General features: G+C 44.3%; 1 protein-coding gene across 1 annotated transcript; it reads right to left on the bottom strand. All coding sequences in view use genetic code 11, as the record gives it.

Moving 5' to 3' along the window:
- Positions 1–107: 107 nt before the first annotated feature.
- EGR_02234 (Basement membrane-specific heparan sulfate proteoglycan core protein) lies at positions 108–13691 on the bottom strand (the record flags this gene model as incomplete). Its single annotated transcript, XM_024491483.1, has 15 exons — positions 108–421; positions 1722–1853; positions 2036–2173; positions 2800–2966; positions 3077–3335; positions 4272–4441; positions 4521–4752; positions 8000–8169; positions 8245–8445; positions 8693–8849; positions 10782–10951; positions 11668–11899; positions 12182–12351; positions 12779–13010; positions 13451–13691. The coding sequence occupies 15 exons, from the start codon at positions 13689–13691 to the stop codon at positions 108–110; spliced, it is 2985 nt and encodes a 994-aa protein (XP_024353989.1).
- Positions 13692–14696: the final 1005 nt, after the last annotated feature.

Raw genomic sequence — 14696 nt, 5'->3', positions numbered from 1 at the left:
TGAGAGAATAGAGAAAGAGAAAACTGACTAAGGAGAGTGGAAAAAGCGCCTAGATGCAGGAAGGGAGAACTGAGGGAGCAAGAAGGAGAGAGGTGAGAGCAATCCATTCAGTCGACAAGGATGACAAAAATATCCTGTGAGAGGGCGCGGTCGACTCCAGTGATGCCCTCGCAGTTGTAGATGCCGTCATCACCCTCCTGCACGTTGCGAATAGTCAGCCGACTGCGACTGCCAGTGCAGCCGAATCTACTGGAGACGGGCTCTACGCGAGTGCGAACACTCTGGGGTAGACAGCCCCAGTTGAAGCGCCAGATGATCGCCGGTGGAGGCACGCCCAACACCTCACATTCAATCACCAGATCCTGTCCGCGACGCACCTCGTAACGCGATACCCAGCCCTCCGAGTAGATGGTCGGACGCACTGCAGTTTTACAGTGGCGAAATTCACTAATACTGCTGGAAATGTTTACAACGCCGGAAAAGCGCCTTCTCTGCTATGTCGAAGTCTCTATCAACTAACCCCCTGGTGTCCCATTCTCGAACATTTCAGAAACATTGGATGCATTCGTTTTGGTCGAGTTGCTCCTAAAAGGCCAACACTACATGAAGATGCATTTTCCATGTTAGTACCTAATCTTATTGTCATCCGAAGTGGGAGTTGGGTCAATGAATGTTCCAGTACCCCAAGGACGCACACGTGCTCCGGATTGGGGCGTTTGGACTTGATTCCTGAGATTTAATCCTTATAAATTTTCGAGTTGGCAACGTAACGTGGTCGTGTTCAAACACTGGTAGTCTGTAATAAATTTGCTGTTCAAATGGATACGGAAACCAAGTCGGAAACCCCGCCAGAATCCATGGAATTAGCTTAATGAAGTGGAGATCTTCCCATCTTAAAATAGGTGCCTTTATTTAAAAGACTGAATAATCACTTACTGGGACAACATCGTGTACATTTGCTCATTTCCTCGGTTTAAATGTAGAAATTTTTGAGTAGATACCGTGAATACGATTTTAGAACTGATAAACGGTCTGTTGAAATAACAGTGCTAATTCGACATCCCCTGAGTTATTCGTCACTTAATCCAAATCCTAGGGGTTTCGGGGAGACTTAGGGCTCTTTTAAAGCAGCAAGTGTACTTAAAACGATGCTTATACATGAGCTGTGGTTAAAAGAAAATTACGACACGATGATCCAAATATATTGCCGGATCTGGAACATAATCTGATAGACTGAGGAAAATTATGTTCATCATGTTACAAGGATTAGTCATTTTAGTCACATTTTTTGATCCCAGAAAAGCCAACATAATCAAGAGAATTATTCTACTCAACAATGGTACCGCGATATTCACATGCTTGCCCCAAGCAATTAGGTGAATTCAGTTGATCAAATACCACTCAACGAATGCGAAAGAAATGGAGAGGTGTGGGCTTTTAATCCTTCGTAGATTGGAAAAGTGGATTATCAAGTGAAAATGTCCTTTTAAAACCAACTCGGCGCATTAAAACACGTGCACATCCACTAGATTTCAACATCACTCGACCCCTCAAATAGTTTGGTGGTTATAATTGGGCTCTCGTCTATCAACTGAAAGCATTCAATACAAGTACTAAAAGGAGTAGAACTCGACATCAAGCTCAGGCCGATCAATTAGAAAGTGGACGTATTTTACGAGAATGTGCTTTTTATACTTGTGAAAATAGAGAGAAAAACTTACTGCAGTTCATTTCATCTTCGCCATTGAGGCAATCAGGCTGACCGTCACACTGGTAGGCGAGGGGCACCTGGCTACCATCGCTTGAACAGTCGTAGCGCGGGCTGCCACATCTTTGACCTGGCACTCGGGTATCTGACATTACAAAATAACATATATCTGTGAGTTGTTAGTAAAATTAATCGACTTTATTAAGAGATACAACAGTGAAATGTGCTACCAGCAATACTAGTGGGTTAGAGACCAAATTTTTGGGGAAAAATGTGGTTTTTATTATTTTCATTTGAGTAAACGGAGAATGTCTTTTCAGACCCTACAGTTTTCACAGTTGAGTTCGTCAAAGCCGTTGCCACAATCATTTTCTCCATCGCAACGCCAATGCTCCTGAAAATAAGGAACCTTTGGCTCCTCCCCATTCACCACCCCACATGGGCGGGAGATCGGATCGCAGGCATCTGAAACAGTGGAAACATAGCTACTAATAAGCTTTGAGTGACACAATACTCCATAATGGAGGGCGAAAAATTAATCATAGAAATCAAGGCGTGAAATAATTACTAAAAAGAAATTCGTAACTTCATTTCCCCACTCCCCCACAGACTTACATTACCTACTTGGTAGGACTAACTTTTTTGTGAAAAACCCATCCCGCTTTTAACCCTTGGGCAGGGTTAAAGTATGCCGTGATGCACAATCTCAGCTCAAAATGAAGTGGACTTTACGTACCTTTGATTAATCATTATGACTGCATATGCTCCTCGGCGCAACAGTTAACACGGGGACTGAAGGTTGCTTAAGAGCTTATTGAAAAATGAAATGTTTAAGTTACCGGATACTCTTGTACGATATGTGGAGATAGCCGATTTGTTTCTAAAGCAGTTTTTGGCAATTGACAACTTGGTGATACTAAATAGACTAGCTCGTGAGAGAAATCAGCATCGAATGCCCTCATTAACCCATTCATTTAAAACTAAGCCGAAGCTTGATGAACAGCATCCAATGACAGCACAATCGAGTATGGCTTACACAAAATGACAGTCGTCTGTAACTTCAAAATCTTGAAGTGGCATATGGAAATTACCGCAATTGTGTGGTAGTTCATCAGATCCATCGGCACAATCCCTCCTGCCGTCACAGAACTGACCGAGGTAGATGCAATGCCCGTCGTCACAGCGTCTCTGTCCCGCAGCACACACCTGGTCGACGAAAACCTCTGCACGAGACTTGTCGCTCCATGGCAGGTAGCATCTAAAGGTAACGCGGAGATGAGAAAAAGTCTGAGTCAATACCACCGGAATGGTGATTTTAATCAACTTTGTTAAAAATTAAGATTGGAAAACAAGTGGAAATGCACTTACTGAAACTCCATGTGTCGTTGAGAGACTTCAGCTCCCCGAGGAATGGTGACGACGGAGCGCCCGGGCTGTGGATATTCCACGCGGAATTGGGGGTCCACAGTGACGGAGGTTCCATTGGCGAATTCGACAATGGGATGCTGGAGCACATCGCTCGAGAGGGCACTGCATTCGAGACGAATCTCTTGGCCCGGACGGACGCGCTGTTTGCTTGGGCTGAAACGCACGCCAGTCGGCCGTGGTGAGGGCGTCCGCGTTGGCTCTGCAAGAAACAAATGAATCAAGTCAACCACTCATTCTAAAATCAGAAGGAAGTCCGATTAGTCAACGATCTAGCAATCTGTTCTACCGACTTTACATTTCCGGACGCATTTGTATAGATAGCACTGAATGGAAGATCGAAAGCTCAGTATAGTCAAGCCTGACTTTAAAAACAATTGAGTTGATAGTTGCGTTTGTTCATTTTAGCGCATCGATTCACATGTGCTGTGCGAACTAACAAAAAATGTGCACTTCAAAATGCATCTTTAGTACCCAAACGCATTTTCTTCAGTTTCCGGTAGACTTCCTTTCACTTGTTTTAATGGGAATGAAACGATAATAGGCAGAGATAAGTAATGCGAAGCCACATAAGACCTACCGGCACAGAATTCGGGAAATTCATCCGAATCCTCAAGACAATCACGTTTACCGTCGCAGAAGAGATCAATCGGGATACACTTTCCATCTTCGCATGGAAGCTGATTTAATCCACACTTATCTCGCACTGTGATGGTTACGCGTCTGCTTTCACCGCTTGTTATCACACAGCTAAGGAAAGGAAGATTCGAGAAATAACAACATGAGAGACAGAAGCAATGAGGGTGGTTAGGCAAAGGAAATGGCTAACTCAATTTGTGTGCTGTCCTGGGGACCACGTAAGCCTCGAGGGGCAACAGTCTCCATAGTCGTACTGTTCACCTGATGCACACGATAGCGTGGATCCTCCTTCACTAGATGACGAGTAGACGAGAATACAGCCGTGAGGGGATGCCCATCGGGTGAAATGCAAGAAAATCGAATCAACCGCCAAGGGTCAGTGATGATAGATTCAGGGGTTGCAATTACACTCGGTCGTCGAGCTGGGAAACAGACGACATGGAAAATTGTTTGATAAGGCATGAACGCGTGTCGTTGGTAATGTTGGAACCTTTCGTACCCGGACAGAAGTCACGCCTCTCATCAGACTTATCATAGCAGTCGTATCGACCATCACAAAACCATGAGGCTGGAAAACAAGTTCCATCCTGACATGTCATCTGTCCTGCTCTGCAAGGGCTCACGATCACGACCTCAAAATCGACTGATTCACCTACCGCGTTGGTGCACCTGGATGGAAGGAAAATTATATAGTAAAGCCATTGTTTTGATAAAACAGTATTGATAGGTCTGAAAAATCACTGCTTACTTGATTTCATCCACATCCTCCTGCCCACGAAGACCAAGTGGAGCGGCGAGCTCGACTGATGTTGCGTTGATATGACGGATCAAGTAGCGCTGATCCCTTTCCACCGGTGATTGATTCTTGGAGAAGACAAAAGTGGGTTGCGAGCCACTTGGCGATACGCAGACTGTTCGGAACTGTCGCCAAGGCTGTGCCACAACGCGTGAAGGTGTGAGCACCAAGTTAGGCACTTTGACTACGACAAAATAAGCACTAATGAATAACTAAGCTAACCTAAATTGATTTTAATTCACAAAATTTGCATTAAGCATACAATGACCTCAAAGCAAAGTCTAAGAGACACCAACACCCGATTTTAATATCAGATTAAGATATTGATTCGAAATGTAAGCTCAGTAGTAGCAAACGAAAGGTGACGAAAAACGCCTTACCAACATCAACTTACTTTGAAATTAGTAAATTTACATGCATGCCACTGATCTTTTTGATGTGTAACGCCCGCTGAGGTCAGGGTGCCGACGGCGCAAGCGACCAAGGCATTCGCAGGCCAAAACACGTTCTAAATCAGCCGATTGCGAGCGGCTTAGCTCTGGTTGAATTGCTTACACGCGCGACTAGACCCGAGTGCGCACGTATAACCGACTGTTGCCTTCTCATTGGTTGCTCCCCAAGGGTACTGACCAATAGCCACAACGTATCAAGCTGTGAATTGCACGTCTATTCATCGATCGCTTAACCTGCGCGCGTCGCTTGTCTCACCAGTCGGCGTGCGATGGATGCCAGTCAGTTATTCAGCGATTTGGTCGCCTGTAGAAGGTATCCTACCTTTGATGCATTCCAGCAATCTCTTCGCGGCTTTCAAGGGGTTTGTGTTTAACACAAATTTTTTATTTATTACATGAAGAAGTCTGGATATGTTTTCATAAAGGGGAATAGTAATCGTTTTAAGGAGGGCCATCCTCTAAGGTCCACTTTGGTCTACCGTAGTGTTGTGTACTTCTGTTCATCGTATAGTGGAAGAGGAAACCGCAAGTACTTTTTTGCAATGTGTGATTAGGTTTTCGAAATAGAAGACATGGAACTGACTGCAATGCCCATATAAAAGTCAGTGGCGCTGGAGGTATTCTGACGGTCGTTGACTGGAACATGGTTCACAATCATTCGATTCAAGGGGTAAATTTGAATTCAAAAGCTGTTGATGGAGAAACTGTGGACAGAAACCTTACCACCACACTACTTACTAACTGCGACGGCCAGAACGACCAAACGGAGCTCTTCATGACAGTCTTCCCCCAAATGTGGTTCTCTGTTTTCACAGAGTTTGAAGAGAAACTGAGGGAGTTTGAACACATTTCAGGAACGCATTACAATAAGTGGAAGGGTGATAAATTCCGGACTAACAGGAAAGAACGCGATACTCTTGTTTATCGGCGTTTGACCTATGCTTGCTATCATTACGGAGAGAGTCGACAACAGGAGAATAGCAGAAACAGGTTAGTTTCCGAGCTTTGTCGTGTCTAAACCTTCTTATTATAAAGAACTCCCAAAATAGGCTGTAACTCCACTATTGTTTTGCGTGCGGAAAACAATATACTGCGGATTGTTCGCTTCGACATGCAGCACTGTCACGCAGTTGGACCGGAGTATGTGGAAACCTCGCCGAAATTGTCAAGGAAGCGTCCCAAAAACCCAAATATTGAAGAGCTGCCACCCCTTCCTTTGGTTCCACCCTTGGAGGAGCCCCACTTTTCGCGCACCGCTTCGACTATGACGCGTGGCGAGAAATTGGAAATTATTTCACAACACCTTAATAGGCTAGCTAATTTTGCTTGCAGTCATGATGATGCGCACTTCTATCGGGTGCTGGAAGTTGTTCGATCGATTTACGAGGGTTGGAACGAACAACCCTTCCGACATCGCCTCACCTCAAGCAGTCACATTCGCATGCGAGATAGCGTTGACACATTGGGAGGTCATGTGGATGTGGTTCCACCATGAATTCCGTTTCCTTATGTACATAAATGTGAGGCCCTTTGCTGCGGCACCACTTTGTGATATTGTCGTGGAATCTGTACGAAACTTTACCCTCGGCATCAGAAGATACCTACTTGGCGTTCTAGCGGTTTTGTTATTTTTACATCTCTGGTTGAACAAAGCGATAGCAATTCCGATTTAACATATTACTTTCTGATTTCTGCATTTGGGAGGGCTTAGGTGCGGTCCGAAATTGGGTGGCCTACGGATCCGTCCCCACAGCGCTAATTGAACACTCCTGCCTGTTCCACTTTCAGCAAGGCCGTCTGCACATTGATGTTCTTAAAAATTTTTCAGGTGAGCTTGAGGGCCCCATGATGGAAAACGTAGGTGAATTCGCTCTGGTACGTCGACAACCGATTTGGTTGGTCGGATATTACTCTGAAATACTATAGGCGGGAGAGGCTTGCTGAAGGTGGCTAGCGCTGGTGGTGCTTAAATGCGTTCAATGTTTATAGATACCCTAGTCCTGAGCTCTGCATGATGATCCGTAGCGCTGGACTTGAATGAAATCTGAAGTCTTAGAGCCGTTTGTCGAATAGTTTACAATGCTAATGTGGAAGCGGTGGGTCGTGGGTATGATCCAGCGCGCCCTCATACACCAGGAGGCTGGTAACAATCATAATAAGTGACGGGAAAGGAAATAATCAGGAACAAAGTGGGAAAAACGGTCGTAAAAAGAACTCAGCTTCGAGTTACTTTGTGCATTCCACCAGCTGGTTTTCAGGCAAATTTTCTTACGGTGCTTCCACTGGGGGACATCGTCCAGCTTTAAGCAATGTTCACTGTATGAATTCCTGCAATGCATTTTGCAAAGAGGACATGACCAGTGGACTCATCGAGCTCCATATGGTATGCAACTGCCATTAAATTGGGAAGTGTTCTCTCTGTAATAGAATACCATCGTACGAACGTCGTTTGTGGTTCAGAGTTAGTTTAGACACAGTGAAGTTTGTTGTGCCTTCCACAAAGAAGCTTGACCACAGAAGGCAATGGAGATGAAGCTGATAGACGATCGAACCCGAATGATGTTTGGTCCAATTTTCGATGCTACTGAGCCAACCTTTTTAGTCTCATGGGTTTCAGTCTCTATAATAGAGATGCTCCGTTCAATACACCTAAGTTGCTGGCTCCTCAGCCCTTCCGCATTCATGGGATGAACTTACTTCCACCTCTCATGCTTTTAACTTTTTAAAGGTAACTTTCTCCGTACAGCTATTATGACTTTGGCACACGAAGTTTCATTTAAGAATTTTGATCAGTTACAGTGTTCATCAAAATGAGTTAGCTTCTATCGTTGTGTTCTTGCACTAGATCGTTGAATTGCACTTGTAAATTATTTTTTAATATCTTGCAAATAATTCACGCAGCTCATCGGTAGGACACTTTGGGTTGTGGACACCTTAGGGAAAGGCGCCCAGCTTGATGCGGATATTTGATAAACCTACCATCACAAAACTCCTTCAACTCATCCGATTCATCGGTACAGTCGGATTTTCCATCGCAGAATTCGGCGATTGGACGACATCGACCATTGCGGCACTGCATCGAGCCAGGTTTGCACATATCGTCGATTAAAATTGTCACATTTCCACGCAGTCCACCATCAGTAACGCACCTATAAGGTAACACATATTACTCTTCGGTGGTTTGTATGGAACCATCGGCCTGGCGACAAAAAAACAAAACTTACTCGAGTAAAATCGTTTCCTGATCTCCACGCAAACCGCGTGTAGCCGTGACCTCAACCGAACTGCTATTAACTCGTCGAACGGTGAAACGGGGATCGCGCTGCACAGATCTCTTGTCGTCGGCGAAAATAATGTCAGGCTTTTGCCCCACGGGGAAGACGCACACGAACGAGAAAGGTACCCATGGCGGATGGCGGATATAGCTGGGAGTAACCGCCAGAATGCCTCCTGATCATAGAGTAACGAAAAATTCCAAAGGCTATTGGGTTCAATGTTAACGCGTGTGGCTTTTGGTGAAATTATGTGCACCTTACGTTGACAGTGGGGCATTCCTTCGTCAGAACCGTCAGGACAGTCAGGTCGCTGGTCACAGAATCTGCTAGTTGGCAGACATCGCCCATCTCGACACTGCAACTGGCCGAAGCCACAACGATCTTCCACTGTGATTACCACAGTTGCACTGTCACCAGCCTTTGAGATACACCTGAAATGCAAACAAAAACCTCACAAATCCTCACGATATCCAAAGGTGGATCATATCTAGTAGCCGAAATTCTCACAATCGTGATCGTCAATAAAGGCTTCGTGATCAATAAGCAGGTAAAACCTGAAATAAAAAACATGAACCTAATTAGGTACGAACTGTTCCAGAAAACTAAAGGGAGTCTGCTGTGGGAAAGGCGAGACAGATAATGTTTGTTAACAGTGGCCTCGCGATAACGAAAGTGTGGGAGTCGACTTTTTTGTCAACTGCTGCTTGGGTAACGTCAACGCGAGGAATGATGTGTGGTCAAGACACTGCTCAAGAGTCAACCAGTGAAGTCGAAAAAAACAATGGTCAGGAAGCATCAAATGTGATTTTATAATGCAATAGGGGGCCTGGCCGTCACCACTTAAACCGTAATTATTTTACCATGCAAACTGGATAAGAAGACACTATGAATAAGGTAGCCCAAGCTGTCAATATCATGGGGCAAAAGACCACTTTATTGTATGCTTAATGATGCTGCTGAGGGTCGATTTGCATGCAAAACTCCACAAAGCAGATGCGGTGCGTTTATGCCACAAATTGTTTCAAAGGTTACAACAGAAATTCAAGGGCGTCACATTCCTCATTAACGCAACAAATCAAGACCATGGAATGAGATGAACCAAACACAACCGAATACTGAGCGGCCAGATGTATTACGTCCATCATACTTTTCATTCAGTACCGATAAATCGCGTTTCACTCACTATAAAAACTACTGGATAGTGCGCAAATAAAAAAGCAGTCCATTAGGATAACGCAAATAAAATGTGTTCATTAAAAAAAAATTTGAGTAATTAGGGTGCCAATGCAAACTATCCACCATGATTAAATGATTTGTTGCGGCCTGTGATAGTCCTAATTAGAGCTAATAACGTTGCCTCCAAACACTTTGCCATGCATGTGTTATGTTTCCTCAAATCGTTTCCGATTTCAGCAAAGGACTTACTTGATATTCAAACTGTCCTCAGGACCACGCAGTCCATGCGTTGCAGTGACTTCGATAGTGCTGAAGTTGACCTGCACCACACGAAATCGGGGATCCGAGTTGATGTTTTTCCCGCTTTCGACGATAACAGCAGTCGGTGGACTGCGTCCCACGATGTCGGTACAGTAGAAGATGAATTTGCGCCAAGGCGGAGTGGTGATCTTCTCTGGTGTCACTTTCAGTGCAGACAGTGAACCTTGAGTTCGAAAGGATCATGAATGTTTAAAGTCGAACATTCTTAGCAGTATCTTTTGTCCAAAAGAAATATCTAAATGGGACATTACGCATTTTACGAGGGCGGAAAGTTTAACCCAGAAATAGTCTACTGTATATGCTGAGCATATTAACTTCTTTTACGGCTACCGGTGAATTTTTATAAGAACATTTATTTTAACTAAAAACTCTATGATGTCTGAAATCATAACCTGGACAGGCGATGCGGGATTCATCGGAGCCATCTGGGCAGTCATTACGGCCGTTGCAGAAGTTCCCTGAGGGCATACAAGTCCCGTCCTTGCACGGAAGTTGACCGGGTAGGCATTGACTAGTAATGATGATCGGAATTTCCTTCTGTTGGCCTGTGCTTATGGTACAGCTGTCAAGGAGTAAGAGAAAAAATTGTTTCCGTAATCCATAAAAATAATCGGGGAAAGACGCGCGCTAATTTTCATTCCTTAATAAAGAAAGAGGGGAAAAATAAAAAATCAAAGCTGATTGAAGCATACACTAGCAGTTCATCGGGTCCTAGAGACGCGAGGCCTTGCGGAGCGGAAATTTCAATCGAGTTGTCTTCGTGTCTTCTAACAGAGAACCGTGGATCCAGTTCAATAGGCTTTCGGTCTCTCAAAAGGATGACCGAAGGACGCTCAGCAGTACTTGCAATGCATGCGACCTTAAAGGGTCTCCAAGGGGGAGAAGTGATTTGAGAAGGAATAATTTGCAATTTCGGGATTAAATCTAAATTAAAAATGAACGCCGTAACCATTCTCACAAAATATACAAAAAGGGATAAGCAAAAAAACCTTTGCAGAAAAGTGGATTTTCGTCCGATCTGTCGCGGCATTGGGCTGTTCCATCGCACAACTGGGTCTCCGGAATACATGCACCGTCTTTGCACTTAGTGTAGTTGCGTTCGCATTCATCGAAAATAGTGATGGAGACGTCACTTCTCTGACCCGTTGGCGTGACGCATCTATAAAGATCCAAGCAGCAATCCAGCAAGCTTAGTACCAACTAGGAAATATCACAGAATACAGTCACGCGTCTAGCCACACGACGCAGGTTAACGCATCACTCGTTGGCATGTTCTTTTGTTTCTTCCGACGACCCAAAGAGATTTCCTGCAGCCAACGCATGGCTGATGAAGGCCGGTTTAATGTGGTGCATTGTAAGATCCTACCGCGCGTTCAGGTGTGGTGTGGTGGGGACTAGATTGAAATGGGGCAAAGTGAAGTGATGGTGCCAAATCCCCCTGTCAGACCATCCCTGGTTCTGCTGTTGGTGATAGTAATGGTGTAGGTGTCAGTGTTAGTGTTGCTCATGAATCGATGACAAGGCCAACATTGGTGATAATGAAAGAGTTGGCCTTCACAATGGCAGAAAGTAAGGAGACGAGAATGGAGAGGAAGATGGATGCAGATTACAAATAGCATATTTTGACAAAATTTATGCTGCCTGACTCTCTTTTCCCCCTCTAAGTTTTTCTACTGTTGTTTAAATCACCGTTGCTCCCATTACTGAGGTGCACCCTTACAGCCTTCAGTACTTCCATTTTTGAGTTTCTGAACGGCACCAACTCTTCTATTGTTGCAGTCGTTACTGCTTCCATGCTACTTTTCACCTGACTAATCACGACAAACATAACAAAGGGGATGGGGACAAATGGTAGAAGTAGAGGTAAAACCTTACTCGATTTCCACGTCTTCTTTATCGCGCAGTCCTTCTGGAGCGGTGATACGTAGGGCGGAGATATTGTAGCGAGTGATTCGGAATCTCGGATCCAAGTAGACTGACGAGCCGTCAGCCTTAAACACAGCGTTCATTTGACTTCCATCAGTGCTAACACATGTGAACTGGAAAGGCTTCCAGGCTGGAGCCTCCACAACTGGTGGTGTTACTATAACCGGAGGTCTCAGAAGCGCTGGAGGCAGTGGAAAAGAATTATTCAATGCCTATATCCACCCATTCTGTGCCTTATCTCCCTCCTAGTCTTATTCCTGCTCCTACTACTCTTTTCTTTTCTTCTCTTCTGGAACCGGACTACTGTACCGCTAAGCTACTTTGAAGGAATTGGAAAAGAAAAAACACTGCTGTATCATCGCAACAATTTCGTCTATTTAATTTGTTATTTCTTTGCCACATTCTTTTTCTTTTATTCGCGTTTTTTGCCTTATTTTCCGTTGTTTATTGTTAACCTGCCTACTTTTACAAAATGCCTTGTCCTCATCGGAATGATCGGGGCACTGTGCGATGCCATCGCATAATTTCGTTTGCGGTATGCAATTTCCATCGTCACATTGTGTGTACCCTTCCCCGCAGCTACTTGCTATGGTTATTGTCACATTCTTCTTTTGTCCAGTGGGTAGAACGCACCTACAACAAAAAGTAGGCATTGCAATTACCTCACAATGAATTACGCCGTAATGAATGTGATGGTCTTTTATCCCAATTATTTTCTTTTGCTTTATGCTTTTTTGTTCCTCTTGCTTCTCAATGAAAATAAATGAAAGAAAGGTGATGCGTTACCGATTCTTGGTGTGCTTTCTTATGGTTTAGTGCATTGTGGCCTATGTATTGTCATGGACAAACTACAAGTAACTTAGTTTAAGAAATGTCACTTAAAGGGAACAACATTACAAAAGTGCTTTACCTTCGCTTATTTTTAGCTGGAATGTAAAATCACAACGAAAACGGTCATATCCGCCACGAGTTTGAAGTGAAGTAAAATAAGATGAGTTTCAAAATCTCCACACACCACGAGCACACTTTGCTGTAAAGCACAAATTTTCAACCTGCTTACTGAATTGTCAAGTCGTCGATATCTCGTAGACCCCTAGGAGCTTTGACAATAATAGTACTAGTGTTGTATGTTGTGACGGTAAATCGTGGATCCAATTCAACCCGAGAGCCATCACCAACAAAGATGGCCGCAATCGGACTCCCTGTCGAACTACGACAGACAAATTCGAAAGCCACCCATGCCGGTTTGTAGATATGGGGTGGATCGACGAAAATCGGGTGTCGAATTGGTTCTGAAATAGAATTAAAATGTGCATTGTGGGAGATAGCAAGTGTAAAATCTCCAAACTTATATTTAGTTTTCTTTTCGGATATACAAATAAACAACGTGGCGATTACTGACCTCTGCAGAACTTTGGATTTTCATCTGACCGATCACGGCAGTGTGCAGTTCCGTCACATAGCTGGGAGTGGAGTATACAGGGCCCATCTTTGCACTTTGTGTAGTCCCGACCACAGGCATCGTGAATCGTTACTAGGACATCTTTCTTCGTACCGCTAGTCGAGACACACCTACGCACAATACGCAAAAGGAGAACCATTTATACGCTACTGCGTCAAATGAGGCGAAAAATTTGCAAACTGAGGTGAATAATCTACTCGATACGCATGTCGTCGATGTCACGAAGACCTTCAGGGGCGGAAATGATGATCGCCGTGGAGTTGTGCTTACTGACACGGAATCGGGGGTCCTCGCCCACTCGACCATCGTCAGGCGAGAAATAGGCCTCCACTCGACTGCCGTCGGTGCTGCTGCACACAAACTCAAACATCTGCCAAGCTGGCATGTCAACCATACGAGGGTCGATTATCAGTGGAGGTTTTGGGTGTCCTAGATTAGAGGAAGGAAAAACCTGTTCCGATTTTGCCGTCGAAGCGGTCTTATTAAAGCGGTATTTTGGCCCTTTACTCATTTTTAAGGTGCAATCAAAACTTAAGTTCTATCTTAACTGCGCAAATCCTCCCTTCGAAGTAAATTCAATGGGTCTAACATGCCCAAGTACCGCACCGAGGCAAAAGTCGGGGACTTCGTCTGTGTGGTCTTTGCAGTGCGTAACAAAGTCGCAGATTTGAGGAGTAGGAATGCATTCCCCGTCTTTACATTGCGACTGCCCTTCAGGGCAGAGGCTGTCGATTATTATGCTAAGAGACATCCGATCACCACTCGTTGAAACACATCTGCAAAACATTGGAACCAATTACCACAATCTGTTGAGAATTCACCATACAGGTTTACAAGGGTCAAATTGGCCAATTATTGGTGCTTTAGTTACGGTTAAGTAGGCTAAGAATGTCAAACTTTAAGAGGGGATTCTTAACTCAATCTCCATGTCATCAATATTTCTCAATCCAAATGGAGCAGAAACTTCGATGGCAGTCGTGTTTATATGGGCGACGTGGAATCTGTGATCGTATTCAACAAGATTGCCATTTGCTTTGAAGTGAGCTGTGAGGCGACCGGTAACGCTGTTGCACACGAAGCGGAGCGGAATCCATTCAGAAACCCTAATGGAGGCCGGAGAGATGGTGATGGGTGGTCTAACTTCTGAAAGTATCAAGGAAAGTACGGAATTTGCAATTGAGAAAACAGCACAACAGTAAGGGTCTCCATATCGTCAAGTGAGTTAAGTCAAGAAAGTGCAACGGGACTTGAGAGAAGTGGGGTTTATTTTATAAACTGAATATTCTGATTCCTGTTACTACTTTTGTGTCCTTACGTTCTTGCATTTTTTTTCCGAATCATTTACTGAAATCACTTATTTAATGTAGGGTCTACACATCCACCAATAAACCCAGAGGTTCAAGATCCAGTAGGCTAAAAATCTTATGTCAAAAGCATTAAAATTCCAAAGTAGCTTAGTGCAGTAGTCTTTCATTTCGCGGGAATACAGGATGCTCCCATGCAGACCGTTATCACC

The sequence above is a fragment of the Echinococcus granulosus genome (genome assembly GCF_000524195.1).
Source record: "Echinococcus granulosus chromosome Unknown EG_S00010, whole genome shotgun sequence".
Classification (NCBI taxonomy): domain Eukaryota; kingdom Metazoa; phylum Platyhelminthes; class Cestoda; order Cyclophyllidea; family Taeniidae; genus Echinococcus; species Echinococcus granulosus.
This window is presented reverse-complemented; position numbering and strand designations above follow the sequence as displayed.